At 54.2% G+C, this 21457-nt stretch overlaps 2 protein-coding genes across 3 annotated transcripts; both read right to left on the minus strand.

Annotated features, from left to right (window-relative positions):
* Positions 1 to 1590: 1590 nt before the first annotated feature.
* On the minus strand, positions 1591 to 5903 carry Ptgir (prostaglandin I2 receptor). The gene is made up of 2 exons (XM_055615576.1): positions 4825 to 5903; positions 1591 to 3720 (listed from the first exon to the last, which is right to left on the minus strand). Exons 1-2 carry the CDS (start codon positions 5590 to 5592, stop codon positions 3325 to 3327), a joined length of 1164 nt encoding a protein of 387 aa, XP_055471551.1. The 5' UTR covers positions 5593 to 5903; the 3' UTR covers positions 1591 to 3324.
* A 10494-nt stretch (positions 5904 to 16397) lies between these two features.
* On the minus strand, positions 16398 to 17999 carry Gng8 (G protein subunit gamma 8). Of its 2 annotated transcripts, none has more exons than XM_055615633.1 (3): positions 17951 to 17999; positions 16802 to 16887; positions 16398 to 16592 (listed from the first exon to the last, which is right to left on the minus strand). In XM_055615633.1, exons 2-3 carry the CDS (start codon positions 16883 to 16885, stop codon positions 16464 to 16466), a joined length of 213 nt encoding a protein of 70 aa, XP_055471608.1. In that variant the 5' UTR covers positions 16886 to 16887; positions 17951 to 17999; the 3' UTR covers positions 16398 to 16463. The 2 variants fall into 2 exon arrangements, with proteins under 2 accessions (XP_055471608.1, XP_055471609.1); XM_055615634.1 differs by having other exon boundaries at positions 16802 to 17062; positions 17951 to 17993.
* Positions 18000 to 21457: the final 3458 nt, after the last annotated feature.

The raw sequence follows: 21457 nt of genomic DNA on the forward strand, positions 1-21457 counted from the left end.
AGGGAGTGTCTTCATCTTGTAAATGAGTGAAGTCTCCCTGGTGGAGACGGACCCACTCTCTTGGCAGCCCATTCTTGGTTACCACCAGACTGGGGCAGGCTTCTGGGACTTTTCCTCACATGCCCTATCTTTCCTCAGCCCAAGTTGTAATTTCACAGGGATGTTTCCTATAATACATATTGATGTGATTATTCAGTGATTGTCCCACTGGAATGTGAGCCAAGCAGGGCCGAGGCTGTCTCACTTACTGCTCCATCAGACCCTGAGTAACCTCCAGCCCATAGCAGGCCCAAGGGAAAGTAGGATGAATTAGTAACACATGAGAGGCCCGGGAAACCAGTGAGGTGTTGGATGCCAGAGTCAGAAATAAAACACAACAGAAACACTCCCTGCTACTCAGCTGGATTACTTCCTAAATTCCTGGCCCTGTGCAGCCACCACCTCCAAGAAGGCCTCTCCGGTCTCCCCTCCCTGAGCCACGCCCACTTGAACACAGGGCTGTCCTCCTCAGTTAATGCCCCAGGAGAGCAGAACCAGGGTTGTATCTGTCAATAACATGTCCCCCAAAACACAAAGGATACCTCACAGTGGGTGAGAGGCCAGACATGAGTATGTATATTCTGGCAGGCTGCCATCATGGGACCAAAAGAGGTGTCAGAAAGAGGTCAAGGAGGAGGCGAAGTTTTCCATTTTCTGGGGTGTTAGGGCTTGGCTCTAAAGGCTAACCCTCATGAAATGGGTGTTCCACCCCTGAGCAGGAAAATCCCTGCCCTCGGGCCTGCCCCAGTACAGAACATTGAATATCGAGCCCAGGGCCCTAGCTAGCCAAGTTCTGACCACTGGACAACATTTTCTAAGCCAGAGCTGCCCTTAAACTCTCTGTGGCTGTGGGTCAGCTTGAACCTTCTAACCTCTCCCTGCAAAGTGGAGAGACGACAAGTGTGCCCCGCCACGCTCTGCCCCTTTGTTTGTGTTAGAGAGAGCCTTCTTGGGTAGTCTAGACTAGCCTCACACTCTCCATCCTGCCTCAGCCAGTCCAGCACTGAGGTTATGGGCGTAAGCCACCACGTCTCGCTGACTTCATTAGTAACTTCATCTAATATACTTTTACTCTTCTGGGGTTGACATGAAACCAGGCGTGGTAGTCCCCACCTCTAATCCCAGTCTAGGGAGGTAGAAGTAGGAGGATCAGAGATTCAAGATTATCCCCTATATACGACATGTTCCAGGCTTGCCTGGGCTATATGAGACCCTGTCTAAAAACTTAAAGGTGGTCTGGAATGAGGTCCAGATCCCCGCACCCACATAGCAAGCTGGATATCCCAAAGGACCTATAACTCTAGCCCGAAGGGATTCAGTCCCCACTTCTGGCTTCCGGACATGCAAAGATGCGTGCACACATGGGTGTGTGTGCTCACACACACATGGGTGAGGGAGACAGACACAGAGAGACATGCGCACAGAGGACAGGGACAGGCAGAGAAGAGACAGAGGAGAGAGGCAGACACACACACACACACACACACACACGCACACACACCTTTTTAAAAAATAACACAGAAGTTTCTAGAAGCTTTCATTTGTCAGCATCACATTTTTTTTTTTATTGTGGTAAAATACCCGTAAATAAAAAGTACCATTTTAACCATTTTCCATTCACAGACTATTACACATTCAGTGGTATTTGGCCCATTTACGCTGCCAGCAACTGTCACCAAACAATAGTCTCCAGTACCTGCTTACTGGTCACCTCATCCTGGTTTGTTTTGTGGACTTATCTGTTGTCATTTGGTTTTGAAGTCTAAAATGCCCCATGCTGACCTTGAACTCTCTATGTAGTACTTGGGTGACCCTGAACCCCAATCCTCTTGCCTGAGCATAGTGTTGGAGTTGCAGGCAAACATCGCCATGCCCGGCTTACCTCAGCCTGTTTTCACCTCTCTTGACACTCCTTACCCTTCCTTAATGTGATCTGAAATATATTTATTGGGTGGAAAAAGAGCCAAAAGAAATCCTTGCTTTGCTTCCTAATCAATGTTTGCCGAGACAACGATATTGACAGCAAGAGCAGTAACCCCCACTGTGGCGCCCTCTCAGGTCCTGTGCTAAGTTGCTCTTTTGGGAGTGGGTCATTTAATCCTCACTGAGGTACAGAGAGAGGCCATGAGAGAGGGTAACATACAGACCTACTCCACATTTTCGCTGTGTGACCCAGACTGGGGGATTACCCTCTCTGGAAAGGCTCTGTTAATATGCTGCCAAGCAGACAGGAGGACAACCAGAGTGGATGTGAAACAGGAACCAGGGCAGAAGTGAGTAGCATCTGTTGACCCTCCCCTGGCCCAGCTCTCCAGCTGACTCACTTCCCTTCATGCACCGGCCAACTCATTCCCAAGCGCCCCGGATTCTTTCCTCGGAGGCCGGGGACTTGTCTGTATCCCCAGTCCCAGGCAGGCAGACCTGCTGACTTCAGGGTCCCCTGGGAGTTTGTTGAATGGGTGGATGGATGGATGGATGGATGAGTGAGTGGAATCTTTGTAAAGATTCCAAACATGTTGAAGTCCAGTTCTAAAAGGAGGCAGTTATTTGTTCCAGAATGGAGGGTGGGGAGAGGGGGCAGGCTGGGGACGTGCACCGGTATTCCTATGAAGTCTTTGGGACCCTGCCTGCTACATCACCACCATCTCTGTTTTGTCCCTGTATCCTCCCACCAAATCCTCATAGCACAATTCCAAGCTGTGGCCGTTTCTGTGCCAGACACGTGTCCCGCAGCGTCACCTGCAGTCCAGTGGCCTTTCCTTCTTCCCGATTCCTTTTGGGATTCAGGACACCCCACCCCCCCCGACGTCAGGTGGGGGATGGGAAGCATGGGGGGGGGAACGTTTCTGAGAGAAGTTGCTGGAATGGCTTGGGAGAGGGCATGGCTGTGTCCCCTGGGGACCTGGGGTGGGCAGCCAAGGCCCGCCTCAGTGAAAGAGGAGAGCAGACACACTAACCCCAGCAGACTCACTTCCACAGAAGCTGCTGGGAATTTTTCTGCTCCCTAAATATTTAGACAGCGAGATGGATGGAGGATCCTAGGGACAGAGCAGCTAGGCCAGGCCCTGGTTATTTTGAGAGAATCCTTCTTGAGAGCCACAGAAACTTCGGCGTCCCTTATTCTCTTCCCAAGGCCCATAACCACCTTGGGAGGAGAAACAGCAGCAGACACCCCCAGACTTTAGGGGTCAAATATGTGGCTTCCACCATTATCGGCTGAATCCCTGACCTGCCTTCTGGTTCTGCATCAATGGGCCCAGGGTGGCATGCAGACCAGCTTAGATATCAGCAAAGGGAGCAGGCAACCATGGTCTCCGTTTTGGATGGCATTCCCACAGAGCAGCTGTTACCACCAGACAGAGGCCCAGCAGTCAATGGTGCCACCTGCCCAGTGCCCCAGGATGACAGGGGCACCCAGTTCCCGTCCTTAGCTTGGAGAGTAGTGGGGACCTGTGGGTCTCTTCTCCCCGATGAGGCCTGGGAAAGGGGCATCTGCAAGTCCCCCTGGACAGAACGGGCACACAGGCAACATAACCAGAGCTTGAGACGCTGGAAGACAGCCTTGCGGAAAAGGATGAAGACCCAGGGGTCCAGGATGGGGTTGAAGGCATTGAAGCGGAAGGCAAGGAGGTCCCCCATCTCACTGCTGTCCGGGACGATAGCCTGGGTGAAGCCTCGGATCTGAGGGGCAGGGCGGATGTCAGATGCATCGCAGGTTTGTCCTCCCCCGACCCTACACCCCCATCTTGAACTTCCTACCCACAGGGATAAAGAGTTGTGGCAGGTTGGAGGGGAAGGAAATGAGATAAGATGAAGAAAGATGTAGGCTGAGTTGCTGACATGCACATGCATCCGGGGAGCAGAGGACAGGAAAGTCTCAGGAGACAGCAAATGGCTGGCAGAGGGAAGACAGAGTGGAGAGGTGGGCAGCCACCCACCAGACTGACCCTTTGCAGCTGAGGGACCTTCCCCGTCCCCTCCCCCGCCTCCCCCCGAAGATGCCTGAGCCCTCTGAGGCTCCCAAAACCTCATGTGGAGCCACCCTCGGAGGTAGGTTTGTCAGCCACTGGTAACCCTCAGGAGGCTTAAACACCCCAAAATCCATCCCACGCACCCAGCACAAAGGTGTGGCTGGAGGGCGCCAGCCTCACAGGCTGCTATAGTGGGAAGGACAGCTCAAAGGTCCCTGTGGGAGGACTGAGAGTGGGAGGCTGGGAGGGGAGGGAAGGCAGGGTGGGGCCCAGGCTCTGGGAGTGAGTGGGGTGCTCGTGGGTTATACTGCCAGGCTCCGGGATGAGAGAGCCCAGACAGAGACTCAGCCTGTGTGAGCGTGGAAAACAGGCACTATCATCCTCCTGTGGAGAGGGTGACAGGATGGGACCTTAGGGTCATTTCCTGCCCAGTGCTTCTAAGATGATTGTGTAAAGCTAATTTGAAATTCATCTGAAGAGGCATTTGGAAGCCATTATGCTTTGTGTCAGCAGAAATCGAGTGTTTGTGAATTGTGGACGCTGTTATCATCACAACGGTGTGTTTGATTGGGCAGCTGGGTGGAGAGGTGTTGACAGGGGACAACTAAGGGCTGGAGGGCATCTAGTGGAGCAAAAGAAAGTGGAGAGACTTCTTAGGGTTGTCAAGAGTTGTTAGATGGAAGACAGAGTCACTGTCTGACCCTTTCTGAGCCTCAATTTCTACATCTGCCCAAATGAGCATGCTGGATAGAGAGCAGAGCGGGGTGCTGCCTTCCTCCCCTCCCCCTGCACCTCAGCTCCAAGGGACACTCACCGTGAGAGGCAGGGAGCACACGGCCATGATGACGGTCATCAGGGCCAGCAGAATCAGGTGGTCGACCTCATCCTCTCGTGCCCGAGAGGTGGGCACTGCCGAGCCATGGTGGCGCCTCTGTTGTCGGTACATGTGACAGAGGCTGAGGGTGACGGAGCCATTGCAGAAGACGATGGAGGTCACCAGCAGGGCCACGAGGCTGGCGTAGGCCAGGGAGAAGGCACAGCCACCAGGCTGGGTGGAACGCATACGGATGAAGCACCAGCTCCCGGGGCAGTACTGCTGATGCTCACCCAGGCCCAGAAGGGGCAACGAGCAGAAGAGACAACAGAAAGCATAGATGGCAGGCAAGGCCAGGCGCGCGCAGCGCGGCCCGTCCAGCTGGGCGTACAGGTAGGGGTGGCTGAGTGCCAGGCATCGCTCCACAGCCATGGCAAAGAGGATGAGTGTGGAGGCCAGGCCAAAGAAAGTCATGGCAAAGGCGAAAGTGTCACACAGCGCTGACCCACCGTGGGCCAGGCCCAGCAGCGAGCTGTTTCGAGCATAGGCCACGAACACCGCAGGGCTCAGGAAGCACGTGCCCAGCAGATCTGTCACCGCCAGCCCAGTGACCAGCACGGCAAAGGCCGATGGGTGTGACCTCCGTCGCACACCCAGGATGCCCAGTGCCAGCCCATTGCCCACCACACCAGCCACGAACATCAGGGTGCTGGTGGCAGGTCCTACCGAGTCTCGCACGTAGGTGAGGTTCCGGCAAGAGTCAGCCATGCCCTGCCGCTCCCGGCCACCCTACACGAGAAGGCTCCCAGGGGTGGGAAGGGGGCCACCAGGTTGTCCACCGCTGGCCAAGGCCCTCACAGCAGCTGGGACCTCCGTCACTTCCCGGTGTGTGCTTCTTTCTCTTGTTTGTTTGTGTCTTCTCTAGTGTCTGTCACTCTCGTGTTTCTTCCCTTCTCTTGATGTCTCTTTCCTTGTCCCCTTGTGCCTCCAGTGCCCACTGTCCTCAGTCCCTTCCTCTGGGGTTCTCTGCCACCTCCTTTACATTTCTGCTCTCTGGACCCCTCGGCACCTCTGCCTTTTGTGTGTCCTGTCCCTGTCTGCGGGTCTGTGTAGGTTTCTGTCAGCTTCTCCCTCGGAGGGCCCGCCCTCCCTCCTCATCTTGCCTACTCGCCCCAGCTTTTTTCATTTCCTCTCTGCCCCGCCTTCCTCCCCCTGAGCTGGTCTCTAGAGGTCCCCTTGGGCTCCGTGCCTGCTTTCCCCGGCCTGTACCCCATCCACTGCTCTGAGCATCCATTGCTTGCCTCTGCCTCCCCTCCGACCCCTCCTCACAGTCCCCGGCACAACCACCCACTACCACTACCCCACCCTCAGCCTCTATGCTGTCTACCCCAGCACCTCATCCGTTTCTCTGTTCCTCTCTGTGTGTCTCTGTCTGTCCATCTCTCTCTGTGTGTTTCTGTCTCTCTGTTTCTGTTCTGTCTCTGTCTTTCTGTCTGTTTCTCTCTCTGTCTCTCTTTGTCTCTTTCTCTCTGTTTCTCTGTCTCTCTGTTTCTGTTCTGTCTCTCTCTCCCTGTCTCTTTCTGTCTGCCTCTCTCTCTCACTGTCTTCCCTCCACCACTCCGTTCATATCTAAGTCCCTGTTCATGTCACCCAGATTCAAAATTCACAAGGCGGGCCAGGCAGGCCCTAGCGCTGAGTGGTTCTCCAGCCTGGCTGCAGCCTGACCTGTCTGTGCCGTGGCCTCTGAAAGCTATTCTGGGCTTCAGGCCCTGGGGTTAGGGCCTGGCCCTGGGATTGAGAAATGATGAGGAAATTCCTCCATGATGTAGTGTTTTCCAGACACCCCGGAGAACCCTGGTCCCTGGACACAATTCACTCCTTCCAGGAGTTAAGGAAGGAGGTAGCCTGGCCAGACTTCATCCCTGAGCTCCTAGACTAGGATCTCAGAGTCCTGTGTCAGGACACACAGTCCATCTGTGGTCTCCAGTTTACAGGGCTTTGATGACCCACCATTAAAGGCTGAACTCTTGCATCTCAGCATAGCACTTCCAGGCCCTAGGCCAATCACTGATGACATTGACCTCCAACAAAAACACTTTGGTGATGGATAGCCATCTCGGGCTCCAGCATTGCTCCCCCACACAAGGCTCCCTCAGAATACCTCCTCTCAAATCAGTGTGTCAGCGCAGTTGTTATGGGACCTTCTCACTGACTCCATAGTTCCTGCTTTCTCACAGTTGATGAGGGCCAGAGGGGGCCTTAAGGTCAGAGAACAATTTGCCAGAGCCAGTTTTCTCTCTCTGCCATGTTGATCCCGGGATCAACCTCAGGTATCTGTTTGGCACCAAAGCCCAGCAAGCTTTGTTTTGTTTTTATTTGTTTGTGTGACGCAAGGTCTCACTATCCGTTCCAGGCTAGCCTCAAACTTTCTCAACAATTCTCTTGCTGCCGTCCCCAGTGTGCTAGCATTCAAACTCTGAGCCCCTGCACACACCCAGCTGTGACAGCCTCGTTTTTCAGGGAGACAGTTTTAGTGAAGAGCTTACACAGCCCTTTGACTTTCATTTCTGTACCAATGTGACCACCTTCCTGATGCATGATAGTCCTTGGCAAGGGCAGAGAGTTGGTTAACCCGAGTCTCCTCTTCCATGATCCGGGTCCCAGCAGCCTCCTGGGTGTGTGACTGTGTCCAGCATTCCACCCACTCCAGGCCTGCCTTGGAGCAGGACAAAGGTCCGTGCAGAGGTGTTTCATGTTCAAGGGCAGCAGTGTCCCTGACACTAGGGCTGGACAGCAGGCAGCTGTTGCCTTGCCCTCTCTGTCCCCCCTGCCCCCATGACCACATCTTCCTATCATCTGTGTCCAGCTGCCACCCAGCTGGCATCCCTGGTTTCCGACAGGATGGATCCCCAGTTCCAGCTGCTCTGGGATCCCCAAAGGACCACCCATCCCTACTCTGGGGAGTGAGGAGCCTGCCGGGGGTGGGGGAGGCCATGTGGTCCCTGTCATGGTCTCTGGTTCCCAGGCAGACCAGAGGGAACTCAGGAAGTCATATCATATTAATGAAGGATGACGCCTGGCAGGCTTGGCGTCCTGTCTTAGCATTAGGGGAGTTTCGAGCAGGAGGTGGGACCTCTGCTTCCCGGAGCTTTCTCCTGCTGATTTCCTGTCCCCATCACCATCACTTAGCTCGGGAAGTCCCCGGCTTTTCTGCCCAGGGACCTTGGATGAGCCCCCGCACCCTTGTAGGCTGCGGTTTCCTTTCTTGCACCTCTAACAGCCATTACCCTGTGGAAGCCAGAGTCTGCCCTGCTCCAGGTGCCTCTGCCCTGCTCCTGGGTCAGAAGTAGGTAGCTCAGGGTGTGGTGCTGTGCCCTCCAGAGGTGTAGGTAAGAGGGCCAGAAGTTCAAGGTCACCATCAACTACACAGTGAGCCCCAGGTCACCCTAAACTGTAAAAGACTCCCTGCAAGGGTCAGAAAACAAACAGAGTAAGTATGGGGCAGTGATGAGGGGGAAAAGAGACCCTGGCTCTATGCATCCCTTTGTCTGGTGCCAGGGGCCTTCACGTGAGGGCTGGGCCATGTGCACACCCAGCACACGGTTTCCAGGAGCAGAGCAAGGTGGTGGGAGCCGCCCTGGGAGGGTGACTCAGCAGACCGCCTTCTACCCACACAGACAGCAGGACTCAGCCTCCCCAAGGGACCCCAGGGTTCCTCAGAAGAGGAGGAAAAGGCCAAAGGGACAGACACTACAGAGAACGACTCAGAAACATAGTTCCCAGAGGAGAGGAGTGTGGGGATCAGAGAGAGGGTGATGGGAGCCTGGGACTTGGCATGTAAGACTGCAAGTGTGAGTGTGTGTGTGCGTGCGTGCACACATGTGTGTGTGTGTGTGTGTGTGTGTGTAACACTGTATAGCTTCTGTGGGCATCTTCATTGACCAGGACCTTAGCTGGCTGCTTTCTACGAGGTGGGGTAGAAACACATAGGACTCAAAGGTGAGAGTGTGCAGACATATGTCCAGATGGGTGTGCATAGGTATAGCCAGGTGTACAGATATGTGATTTGCCAAAAACTTAGATTTATTCATTTTACCTGTATGAGTGTTTTGTTCACATGTATGTCTGTGCACCACTTGCATGCCTGGTGCCCACGGAGGGCAGAGGCAGATGTGGGAACCCCTGGAAGGAGAGTTCTGGACACTTACGAGCTACCATGTGAGTGCTGGGAAATCAACCCAGGTTCTCTGCAGGAACAAGTGCTGAGCCATCTCCCCAGCTCCCTGACCATACTTTTGCTGCTGTATGTGTTGTGCACAGATAGGCGAGTATCTGTGAAGTGGGTGAGGGTGTGCACTGCCAGGTCACAGGTGTCTTTGGAGGCATGTATCAACATAGTGTCTGGGGTTTTTGTTTGTTTGTTTTTCGAGACAGGGTTTCTCTGTGTAGCCTGGCCACCCTGGACTCTTCGCAGACCAGGCTGGCCTTGAACTCTGCCTCCCTGAGTGCTGGGATTACAGCTGCGTGCCACTGTGCCTGGCTTTTTTTTTTTTTTTTAAATCTTATTCATTGAGTTTAAGTATGTTTCTGCCCATGTGCCAAGGCATACTGAGGTCAGAGGGCAAATTGTGGGTATTGGTTCTCTTCTTCCACCATGTGAGTGGGTCCTGGGGACTGAACTCAGGTCGACAGGCTTGGAGGAAGGTGCCGTCATAAAATGAGCCATCTCCCCTGCCCCACCTCTCAAAACTCGCAGCGTCATCTAAGGAAAAGGGCTTCTGCTTCAACTAAGTCCCAGCCATGGGGTATTGTGTAAAAAGAAGAGACGCTTCATCCTGCCTGTTTCTCAGATAGCCGCTAGAGCCATCATTCCCTTGACAAACCTAAGAAACATTGTGTACCAAGGCTGGAGGGACACAGAGATGCTCAGAAGACGCCATGCAGTGAGGGTGTGCAAAGCTTCGGTGAGCAGGTCCTGGCTGATTCAGAACCCACTCTCCCTGACTCCTTAATCCCTTTCTCCCTGGTGGAGGCCCTGGGGGCATGATCATGCTCCACTCAATCCATGCAGTCCATATATGTGCCACCTGCCACCCATGCCTGCTGTAAGGCCTGACTTGTCCCCTAGCTCTGCTTCAAGAAGTTTCAAGACACTTCCAGGCTGTTCTGCTTTTTTGAGTTTTGTTTTTCTCTTTTCCCTCACTCCCAGGTCTCTTGAGACAAGCCAGCACCACTCCAGAGCATAGGGGATGAAGAGCAGGAGGCAAGGAACTCATGAGAACTGGACAACCAGAGCAATGCAGCAGGGAACTGGGAGGAGCAGATGGGAAGCAAACACTTCCTTAGGCGTGTGAGCACACACACCCTGACACCCCCACTTCTTGGCCTGAGTCTCACCCCAACTAGATCCTGGTCCTCAAAGCTGACCTCAGAGCTGAGGGTGACAGGAAAGGGCAGGGGTGACCAGAGACATGGCCATTTGGGACTGTGAAGCTAATGAGATTAGTTAAACCGGTGCTTCTGGTGTCTGGTGGCTCTATGGCTAATCTCGTCTCCCTGCCCCCACTTCAGGTTTCTGACTCCTCCAAATTTCTGTCACTGCTCTCCCTCAATCTCCTGGCTTCCCTCTTGACAATTACACCCCCCGGCTTTTTCAACAGCCTCCCTAAAACCAGCAAGGTGCAGAAGGGAGGCTTAGACTACCCAGATTCCAGTCTGGAAGGGCCCTAAATTCTGACAGTCTAGCCCAGTGGTCCTCAACCTTCCTAAGGCTGCAACCCAGTAATATAGTTCCTCATGTTATGGTGACCCCCCAACCTCAAAATAATTTTTCTTGCTACTCCATAACTGTAATTTTGCTTCTGTTATGAACCATAATGTAAATAGCTGCGTTTTCCCATGTTCCCCAACCCACAAGTTGAGAAGCACTGGTCTATGTTGGCCAAGTTGTTCCTTCTTCACAAGTCTGGAAGACTCTGGAAAGGTAGAGCCTGGGGGAGTTTACACCTCTAACCCCAGCACTGTCAAGGTGGAGGAGGCAGAAAGACTTGCTCTGAGTTCAAGGCCAGTTTGGGCTACAGGGTGAGAGCACCGGAGAAGCTGAGGAGGCAGGAGGAGCTGGGAGCTTGAGGCAAACCAAAGGATACAAAGCTAGATCCTCCCTCAGGGGGGAGAAATCATAGCAGCCTGAAATCCCAGCATTCAGGAGGCAGAAGCAAAAGGATCAGCATGAGTTCTAGGTTAGCCTGGACTACATCGTGAGTTCCAGACCTGCAGGGCTACACTGTAAAGCAAGACCTTGTCAAAAGAAAGAAGGAAAGAAAGAAAGAGAGAGAGAGAAAAGAAGGAAAGAAGGAAGGAAGGAAGGAAGGAAGGAAGAAAGAAAGAAAGAAAGAAAGAAAGAAAGAAAGAAAGAAAGAAAGAAAGACGGAAGGAAGGCAGAGAGAGAGAGAGAAGAAATTGGAGGGCTGGTGAGATGGCTGAGCAGGCAAAGGCACCTGCCATCAAGCCCAATGACTTGAGTTTCATCCCCCAGGAACCACATGGTGGAAAAAGAGAACCAACTCTCATAAGTTGTCCTCTGACCTCCATACACGCACGCACACACACAGAGCATAAAATCTAAAAAGAGAGAAAGAAATTGAACCTTGGGGCTCAGCGGTTCTGGGAGTCCAGATTCCTTCAAGCTCTGAACTGTGAAGGGCTGGGTTTGTGGCAATTAGAAGTTTTGCATTCTGGGCCCTGCCAGCTGCCCTTCCCCACTCCTTCCCCACCCCCAGTTCATCCTTGGCTCTCTCTCTCTCTGTCCCCCTTTTCCCTTGGGGCTTCCACAGACATGATGCAAACAGGCTGGAGCAGGCTGAGAGGTGGGAGCAGGAAGGAGATGTAATTACAGCTGCTTCTGCCTCTATTCTACAGGAAGCTCAGAGTAGGGGCCCAGGGGAGCCTAGTCCAGTGCAAATGTAGAGCACTTGCCAGGCTCACACCAGGCCTCCCGAGGAGGAAAGCCCCATGAACCACTTCAGGAGACAGAGTCCAGTCTCCATCGGCTGAAACAACAGACTCTGATGCGGGGTGCAGGCTAAGGGGGGTCTGAGGAGGGTGGTTTCGAATTCAGTGACCAACCAGATCAATCAAGTTTGCCTTTCCCTTGGGGGGGGGGGGTGTGAGCACACACTCGCAGGTGCAGGCACGGTTTTGTGTGAGCATGCTCATGTGTGCATAGGCACGAGTTGGGTCGTTGTATGGACATGTGTGCCTACAGACATGCAAAGGCTGCAAGCGTGTCCTTGTGCACACAAGGCCTGTGCGAGTGCGTGCGCGCATATACAGGTATGCGTGCGCAGGGAGGCCAGAGGGCAACCTCAGATACTGTTCTGCATTAACCATCCCCTGGTTGGTTGGTTGAGATAGGGCCTCTCCCTGGGTCCTAGCTAGCCTGCTGAGTCTCAGCCTCCCCAGCCTCAGGGGGATTACCACCGTGTTCCACCATCCCCAGCGCTTCACAGGGGTGCTAAGGACTGAACTCAGGCCCTAGCCACGCGACAAACACATCAGCCCTTCCCTAGTTTCAAAAGAAGCATTTTCTTTCTCATTCTACTGAAGGAAGCCCTGAAGCAGCCCCCAGCCGGAATGGCTGTAAGCTGCTCCTCCAGCCAAAACAGTTCTCCCCTCGAGGGAGGGGGAGGGCACCTGAGACTCAGAAAACAACAGAAACTTCAAGGCCCGCGAAGCTCATAAAGTCACCAGATCCACAGAGGCCCCTTGGCAGTTACATAAGCGGTACACGATTGCTGGGGACACAGACTCCTCGGCTGGGATTACCTGTTGGTGCAGTGTGAGGCTGTGCTACCATCCTTCCTCGCCTGCCTAAAGCATCTTCTGATTGGTTTAACAAGGAGCTGCCAGCAGGAGAGGATGGGCGAGACTTAAGCGAGATTTCCAGGTAGAGATGGGAACTCTGGGAAAGTATCAGGTTAAGCGGGGTGGGGAGGTGGAGTAATTAATGGTGAGGGGTGAGGGGTGTGAAGGTGAGGTGTGGGGAGGTGAGGGTGGAGGGTAGTGTCACCAGCCCGACATGGAGGAAGTCAGAAGTCAGACATAATGGGCCACGTGGCAAATGTGGATTAGAATAAACGGGTTGAGTTATATAAACTAGTTGGGAACAAGCTTAAGCTTGGGTGCTGGTGGGTCAAGACAGTCGGACTGTTGAGAGACAGTTTCCTGGGTCCAGCCATCTCAGGAACAAGTTTCATTTTGCTGGCAGTGTCAGAACTGTGCATGTTCCCAGGCCTAGTACCCAAGTATCCTGTCTTCTTCAGATGTTTCATGTTTGTCTGTTAATCAGTTATCTAAGCTAAGGCACACAAGTTGTATATGTGTTGCCTGTCTCAACTTGTTAATTACATGCAGCTGGCCCACCCCTTTGTTCCCTTAAATCCCGGGTCCAGAAGGAGATCCAATTGTAAAAAGCTGATTCAAGGGTCCTGCAGTCAGATGACCTGGAAAGACCCAGTCACCCACGTTCACTTCCTTGCTCAACCCCTTGTGTCAAATACGATTGGTCAATACAACAGCCTACCCCGCTCCTGCACCCTTTGTATTCTCATCCTTTAAAAAGTGTTGTCCAACCCTTCACAGTGGGGCACGCCTGTAATCCCCGCACTCAGGGAGGCAGAGGCGGTACAGCTCTGTGACTTCAAGGCCAGCCTGGTCTACAAAGCAAGTCCGGGACAGCCAAGGCTACACAGAGAAACCCTGTCTCAAAAAACCAAAACCAATAAAATAAAATGTTGTATAATCTCCCTTCCGGGACATAGTTCAGAACCCAAACTGGATGCCTCCCTGCGTGCACAGAAAATAACACTTTCAATTTTAAGCTTCTCTGAAGTGAGTTTTCTCGGCCAAACCAAACCTGACAGGACGATACTGAATGGAGCTGCACACTCATTGGGCTGGAAGCTCAGAGATCAGCTTTCTCGAGTCATCAGCTGCCTTTGAGTCACCAGTGTTTCCTGTAAGTCACCTCAACAAGTTAATTGGGTCCCCAAGCTGGATTCGATTGGAATATTTGTTCGTGTGTGCCTCCCAAGGAAAAGTCACACAACGGGGACAACAGTGGGGCACTGTCCAGCTGAAAAGCACAGAAGCCTTGCAAAATGCCAGGGAAGGCCAGGCATGTAGGCGCACACCAGTAATCCCAGCATTCAGAGAGCTGAGGCGAGAGGATAGTGGGTCTGAAGCCACCCTGGGCTGCATAACAAAACCTTGTGTTAAAAATAAATAAATAAACAAATTTTAAAAATTTACCCTCGGGGAAGCAGGAAATAAGGAGTTTGATGAGAAATCAGTTCCCTGTCGCAACCAAATCAAGAACGTGTTTAAGCATCATCTAGGCCAAAAATAGCCTCCAAACCACAACTGCAAGTTGTGTAGGCACCGCTCCATACGGTGTATTGGTGAACATAGTAGGGGTCCTTTGTCCTCACAGTTAAGAAAAACATGGCTGAGTTGGAGCCCACAGGACCCCAAATTAAGATAACACAGGAGGAAATCAGAGGGGGTCCCCTGAATGACTGACTGCCTTTATTGTTTCTAACACGAGTTTCTTTCATTTTTTGTTTGTTTTTTGAGACAGGGTTTCTCTGTGTAGCCCTGGCTGTCCTGGAACTCACTCTGTAGACCAGGCTGGCCTTAAACTCAGAGATCCACCTGTCTCTGCCTCCCAAGTGCTGGGAATAAAGGCGTGCGCCACCACCATCTGGCTAACCAAGGATGTTTTTTTTTTTTTTTTTTTTTTTTCTGGGTGCCTAAGTCTTACCAACACTGCATAGGAACCCAAATATCCTCTCCACAAGAAACTCCTCTATGGGTCCCAAGCTGGGCCAGGAGCTCTCTCTCTCTCTCTCACTCTCTCATCTCAGCTCTGCCCCGCGGAGGCCAGTGTCCGGATGCCTGGAACCAGGGCTGTCTCTGCCCTAGTCACATTCCCAGCATTGCCCCAGCCAGCAGGTGTCCAGGAATGATTTGAAAGAGTGAGTGGGGGTGGTGTAGCCATTAAGAGCGAGGTCAGTGAGGCAGGCCTGCAGCCCCGGCTACTCAGTGAAACCTGTCTCTAAAGAAAAGAGCCAGATGTGGTGGGACACGCCTTTAAACCGAGCGTTTGGGAGGCAGAAGCAGGCAGACCTCTGAGGTCGAGGCCAGCCTGGTCTACAAAGCAAGTTTAGGGACAGCCAGGGCTACACAGAGGAACCATGTCTCGAAAACAACCACACCAAAATTTCAAAACAAAAGGAAAAAAAAAAAAAGTAAAATGTAGAGTAAAATGAGGACTGGTGAAATCAATTAATGGGAAGCATTTGCCTAAAATCCGTCAGTGAGGGGCTGGGGTTCCGCTTCATAGTAAATTGCTTGTTTGTCCTGGGCTCAAATCCCCAGTACCTAAGGGGGGGGGGGATGTTTGTGCACTCCTTTAATCCCAGCACTCAGGAGGCAGAGGCATCTCTGTGAGTTTGAGGTAAACCTGGATTACAAAGCAAGTTCCAGGACAGCCAGAGCTAGGGAAGGAGAGCCTGTCAAAGGGGTGGGGGGTGGAGAGGTGTCAGTGTAGGTGTGTAGGTTTCTGGAGAGTTTGCTCAGTGGTTAAGAACATGTACAGCATAGAGATGGCTCAGAGGTTAAGAGTGCTGTCTGCTCTTCCAGAGGACCAGAGTTCAGTTCCCAGCAACCACTTGGTGGCTCATAACCATCTATACTGGGATCTGATGCCTTCCTCTGGCATGCAGGTATACTTGCAGATAGATAAAATACTACATAAAGAACACCTATTGCTCTTCCAGAGGTCCCGAGTTCGGTTCCCAGCATTCACACTGAACAGCTCACAGTCCCCCTAGCTCTAGGGGTTCTGACACCCTCTCTTCTGGCCTCCCTGGACACCTGCACTCATGTGCTCATACCCACATACAGACATACACAAATGCATAATTAAAAATAAAGTATATCGAGACCAGAGAGATGCCTCAGATGGTAAGAGCTGCTCTTCCAGAGGACCCAGGTTCAATTCCCAAGAACAAACATGGCAACTCACAACTGTCTGCAACTCAAGTCCCAGGGGATCCTACACCCTCACGCAGACATACATGCAAGCAAAACACAAATGCACATAAAAAATAAAAAGGAATCATTAAAAAAAATTTTAAAAACTAATGAAAAAAAAAAAAGCCAGTGTTGGGGTCAACACGATGTGAAACCGGATGGATTACGCAAAGCCCCTAAGTCCCTGCCCGGAGGGAGTGAAGGAAACGAGGCAGCCTAGGCTACAGGGCGCTCGGGACCTTCGACTCCCTCAGCTGTGGTATGGTTATCGTGCAGGCAGCCAGCTGTTCTCAAGTACTGGGAAGATGCAAAAAGGAGGAGGGCTACTACGCGGGCACCTCCTGCGGGGTCAGCGTTTCTCCGTCCCCGCACCTCTCACTCCACACACGCTCAGAAAGAAACAGAAGGGACAGACGCAGGCTCCCCCAAAGCTAGCCCCCACGCTCCGCCCGTGCCTCGTTTTCCCTAGAGTGCAGGCACCAGCAGGTTACCAAGTTTATTGGATTTCATACTTCGGCGGGGGAGGATAAAGCTTTCTTGAGGGCTCAGAGCAGGGTGCAAAAGAGTCGCTTGTCACGGAAGGGATTCTCGGCGGCGGGGACAGGCGTCACCAGTGGGTCATCCTTAGCGTGCGTCTCGCAGAAAGCCAGAAGCTCAGCTGCCGCCTGCGACACCTGCAGGTGATGGGTAGAGATGCAGTTGACCCGCCCTAGTGGCTTGGTCCCTGGGGAGCATCCGAATCCCCGCCCCGTGTCCTGACCACGCCTGGGCTGGGCACGCCCCCGACCGGAGCCCCACCTCCCCATCCGGCCTCAGCTCCAGGCTCCGCCCTCAACGAAGCCTGCCGCAGACCCCCAACCTGTTTTCCCGCGGGTGTGCGCACCTTCATGCGCTCGATGTTCACCTCCAGCTTCAGCTGCTCCACCGTCTTGCGAGCCTCAGCGATCTTGGCCATGTTGTTAGACATGGCTGCGGCAGGAAAGGGGTTAAATGCCCGGCAGGAGTGGGGACTGGGGGGCTCCTGGAACACTCTGGGTCCCCCGGGGAGTAGTGAGAAGCTGTGGTGTGACCCAGTAACAGGAGAAGCGGTTGGCACTACGAGCGAATGGGGTCCCAGAGGCAGGTTGAGAAAAGGGTGACGATTCTAGAGGACAGGAGGATGGAGGGGTGACCCGATTGGGGGGCGGGGTGTACCAAGAGGCGGCTGGAGGAGAGCAGAGGGGCCGGGGAAAGGAGGGGATACACAGATGGGAGGCTGAGAGGCAGGTGGAGGGGGGAGGGCCAGAAGGACAAGGCCACAGGTGCTTGATCAGAATCTACGGATCCAGGTGCCCTCACCCCCTGGGGTTAGAGCCTGAGCCAGGAAGGGGGGGGCCCTCCCCAGGCCAATTAGCAGCGACTCCAGGGAGAACTGAGAATTAAGATCTCGGCGGGAGGGGCGCAGAGGGGGCCTCATTAGGGCCTCAGCAGCAGCTGCCCCCTCCGCCACCCTGAGGGACCCACCCCTACCCCAGCCCTGGCTGCCTCAAAGGCTCCTCTGCTCATTAGCAGGCAGGGGAGAGGGGTTGGGCAAGCCAATCCAGCCAGCCCTGTTGACGGGCAGAGAGGACAGAGAGGGGGACAAGTGGAAAGGCCAAGGGAGGGCCAGAGCGACAGACGTGGAGAAGGAAAATAGACTGAGGTGGAGACAGATGTATGAGGGGACAGATGCTGAAGGAAGACGATATGGAAAAGAACAAAGGGCCAGGGTATAGGGAAGGAAAGAGGTACGGAGGGGACAGGAACAGAGGAGATAGGGAAGACAGGAGAGGAGGGACCCGGACAGAAGGGGACATGGCGGGGTCAGAAGGAAAATGGAGCAAGGAAAGACAAGAGAGACTGGGAGGGATAAACAGGGGAACAGAGGGGGTGATGGAGACACACGGAAGTATAAAGCCATTTATTCCCTCATTCACCCATTCACTCATTCAGTCCCAGACGCACACACAGTGGCCGCCGACCGGCTACTGGGGCCGGGCCGGGAGCCTCCTACCTGTTGCCGCTCAGGGCTGGGATGGCTGGCGGGTGACAGAGGCTGGCCGAGGCAGCGGCCGGTCCCCTTCCCAGCCCCGCCCCTTCCCCCGAGGTGCAGCCCCTCAGGACCGCCTCCTCCTAGGCACCACCTGTCTCCACGCCCTGGGCCTGTGTCTCCGGGTCCTCTCCCTGCTGCGTCTCTCCCTCCTTTTCTCTCTCTCCCCGTTTTCCAGTCACTCCTGCTCCCAGCACGTCTTTCTCTGGAGTCCCCCCTTCACACTTGCAGGGAAAGATGGTCCTTCTGGGAGTGCACACGCACGCACACAAGCCTCTCACTCCTGCACACACAGACGAGCGGCCCACCCCATCACAGTGACCCTCTTAGCGGTACACAGGCTCATGCTCAAAAGTCGCTCACGCGGGGATGCACGCTCCCGTGCTGGGTCACAGAGCAGGGCCTCAGTACTCCACACAACACCCGATGACAAAGGTCTCCACAAAGCGCTGTCACCGTCGCGCGGTCAGGTACCCTATCCGAGAGTGTCAGAGGTAACACGCCGTTACCTGCTACCGCCAAGCACAGTTTTAAGTCCTCTCCAAGTTCCCATTCACACTTTCTCAGCATCTCACACATCGACATACAACTAGTTCAGCCTCTCGGACAAGCGCTCCATTGCCTACTATGACACAGGACCGAAAGGCTTTCTTTCCAGGGTTACCTGTGTTTGCTGACATTTCCTGTCGGTCAGTTTCCTGATACACACGGGCCCACAGCGCCTCCTCCCCCCCATGGTCGCATGTAATTCCCGCCACACCCACACACTTTTAGTGTCATACATGGTTGACATGCAATGGTTTTGTGTACACACACACACACACACACACACACACACACACACAGTCACACACAGTCGTGGACACAGGTTTCTGCTGGACCCCACAGCCTGTGTCGCAAATGCTCGCCGTGCTCTCTCTTCCTCCTTCAGCCTTTCCCCAGTCTCACCTGTGCACTCACATCTGAGACCCCCCCAACAATCACACACTTTTGCACGGGCAACCACAAACATAGGCCAGCCTGTTAGTGTCACACGTGACCACCCGTTTTTTCATGACCCCCCCAGGGAGGCAGACACAGTCTCGCTGGTAGTCTCAAAGTGTCACGCTTTGCTCGGACCGTCCCAGTTCCTTTCCCCGTGCCGCTCCTGCTCTCCCTGTCACGCAGTCACACACCATCTCCTGGCGTGGGTCGCACCACTTCTGGCTGCCGCGTGCGACACCACAGCTTCGCTCGCTTCCGCGCTCACCCTCAGCGCCCGCAAGGCCCCGCCGCTGGCCACACGGGGGCGCCCGCGAGCCAAAGTCACACGAGGCGCGCGCAGGGGCGGCGAAGGCAGGGCGTTCTGGACGCCTTACCGGGGGCAGAAACCGACGATCTGGGGGTCCCGGGAAGGTGAGGGAAGGGAGGGATCAGAGCGAGTGGACGAAAATGGGACAGGGAACTTCAGAGAGAGGGGAGAGGTGCGGAGAGAGACAGGGGAACTAAGTACAGAGACAGACGCAGGACAGATGGGATGCACAGGGAGAGTCACAGGCGACAGACAGACACACAGACAGACTTGGAGACAGACTCTCAGAGACCCAGTCGGGCTGGCCGAGAGACAAACGAGAGGCGCTGAGGGCGCCTTCTCCGCCGGACCACACGGCGGAGGCGGGGCCTGTGGAGGGGCGTGGTGTGGGTGTGGTCGAGGGCGGGGCTTTGTGGGGGTGTGGTGGACGGGCCGAGGCCTGGAAGGGGGCTGGGGGGGGGGGGTTGTTCTTTTTCATTTTGCCTCCCAGGGTTCTCCTGGGAAGGGGTGGAGTAGGGAGAGGCGTTTCTGGGGTAGACAGCTCTACCCCAGTTTGGTTTTCACCGCCTGCACTGGGAAGCCAACCTGGTGGGGAAAAAAGCCTCTGATAGCTGTCACCCCCCCAGTACTGGGGATTGAATCCAAAGTCTCACGCGTGCTAAGCAAGAGCTCTACCACTGAGCTACATCCGAGGCCCTCTTTACCTTCATTTTGAGACAGTCTCCTTTAGTTGCGCTAGGTTGGCCTTGAACTCACTCCGTGGCCTAAGCAGGCTTTGAACTTGTAACCCTCCCTAGAGAGTTGGGATGACAGGCCTGAGCCACCCTGATTGCTTTTTGGAGCTGGGACCCTGGCTCCCTGACCCCTCCCTTGTGGGCGCACAGGGCCAGGTTGGAAGGAGAACGCGGCCCACATCTGGAAAGCATCAGGCGCGCCGGACGTGCCAGGGCCCCGGGCAGGGGCTGAGGGAGGGGGAGGGGAGCCGAGGAGCGCTGTCTGCCGGCGCCGAGGAGGGGCCTGGGCGAGCGCCGAGCCCGGCGCCTCCTGCAGCTGGTTTTCATCCCCAGATCTGACCTAGGCCTCCATTGAGGAAGAAACCCAGCTTACTTTAAGCTGAAAAGAGAGGGTGACGACCTTGTCTCCTGACCGAAGGCTAGAGGAAGGACAGACTGACATGGTCTGGATGGCCTCCACCTCCTTCCTAATCTGCAGAACTCAGCCGCCTATTATTTAAATATATATTTACGTTTTACTTATTTTTTGTGTGTATGGGGAAGCGTGTGCCTGTGCCATAGCCTTGGCGTGGAAGTCAGAGGGCACCTCGTGAGCCTCGGTTCTCAGGCCTGGTGGCAAAGGCCGTCAACCGACTGAGCCATTTCGGAGTCCTTAAGCCTTAAGCATTTTAAAGCAAGTCCGGAACCCAGTTTCTTCCCACAACTCCCTCCGGCTTCACTATTCTCTTGGCTTCCTCATCAGGCTTCTGCCTCTTGCCTCTGACCCTCTCAGCATGTTCCCTGTAAAGAAGTCACACGGCCTTTGTCTAAAACCAAGGCCCAGGGTACCTGTAATCCCAGCACTGAGGAGGATGAACCTGGAAGACCAGAGATTCTGGGGTAGCCTGGACTACATAGTGAGGTCCACCTCAGCTAGTGCTAGAGAGTGAAGACAGCCTTAAAAAAACGGCAGTAGGGGCCTGGCGGTGGTGGCACACGCCTTTAATCCCAACGCCCGGGAGGCAGAGGCAGGCAGAGCTCTGGGCGTGGGGCTAACCTGGTCTACAGAGCTAGTTCCGGAACAGCCGGAGCTATATTGTGAGACCCTGTCTCAAACAACAACAACAAAGGGCAGTAGGGGGGAGGACTGGAGGGGGCATCTCAGGCGGAAGAGTGCTTCCAGGCATGCAAGAAGCCACAGGGCCCCACACCTGTGAGCCCAGCATTCAGCGTGGGGCCAGCCTTAGCTACATAGCAATTTCTCTCTTCATTGTTTAAATTATTCATTTTGGTTTTTTGAGACAGGTTTCTCTGTGTAGTCCTGGCTGTCCTGGAACTTACTCTGCAGACCAGGCTGGCCTCAAACTCAACAGAAATCTGCCTGACTCTGCCTCCTGAGTGCTGGGATTAAAAGGTGTGTGCCACCACCATGTTCTTTCCATGTTTTAAAGATTTATTTTGTGTGTG

Source organism: Psammomys obesus, unplaced genomic scaffold, assembly GCF_907164565.1.
Source record: "Psammomys obesus unplaced genomic scaffold, mPsaObe1.curated_primary_1811, whole genome shotgun sequence".
Classification (NCBI taxonomy): domain Eukaryota; kingdom Metazoa; phylum Chordata; class Mammalia; order Rodentia; family Muridae; genus Psammomys; species Psammomys obesus.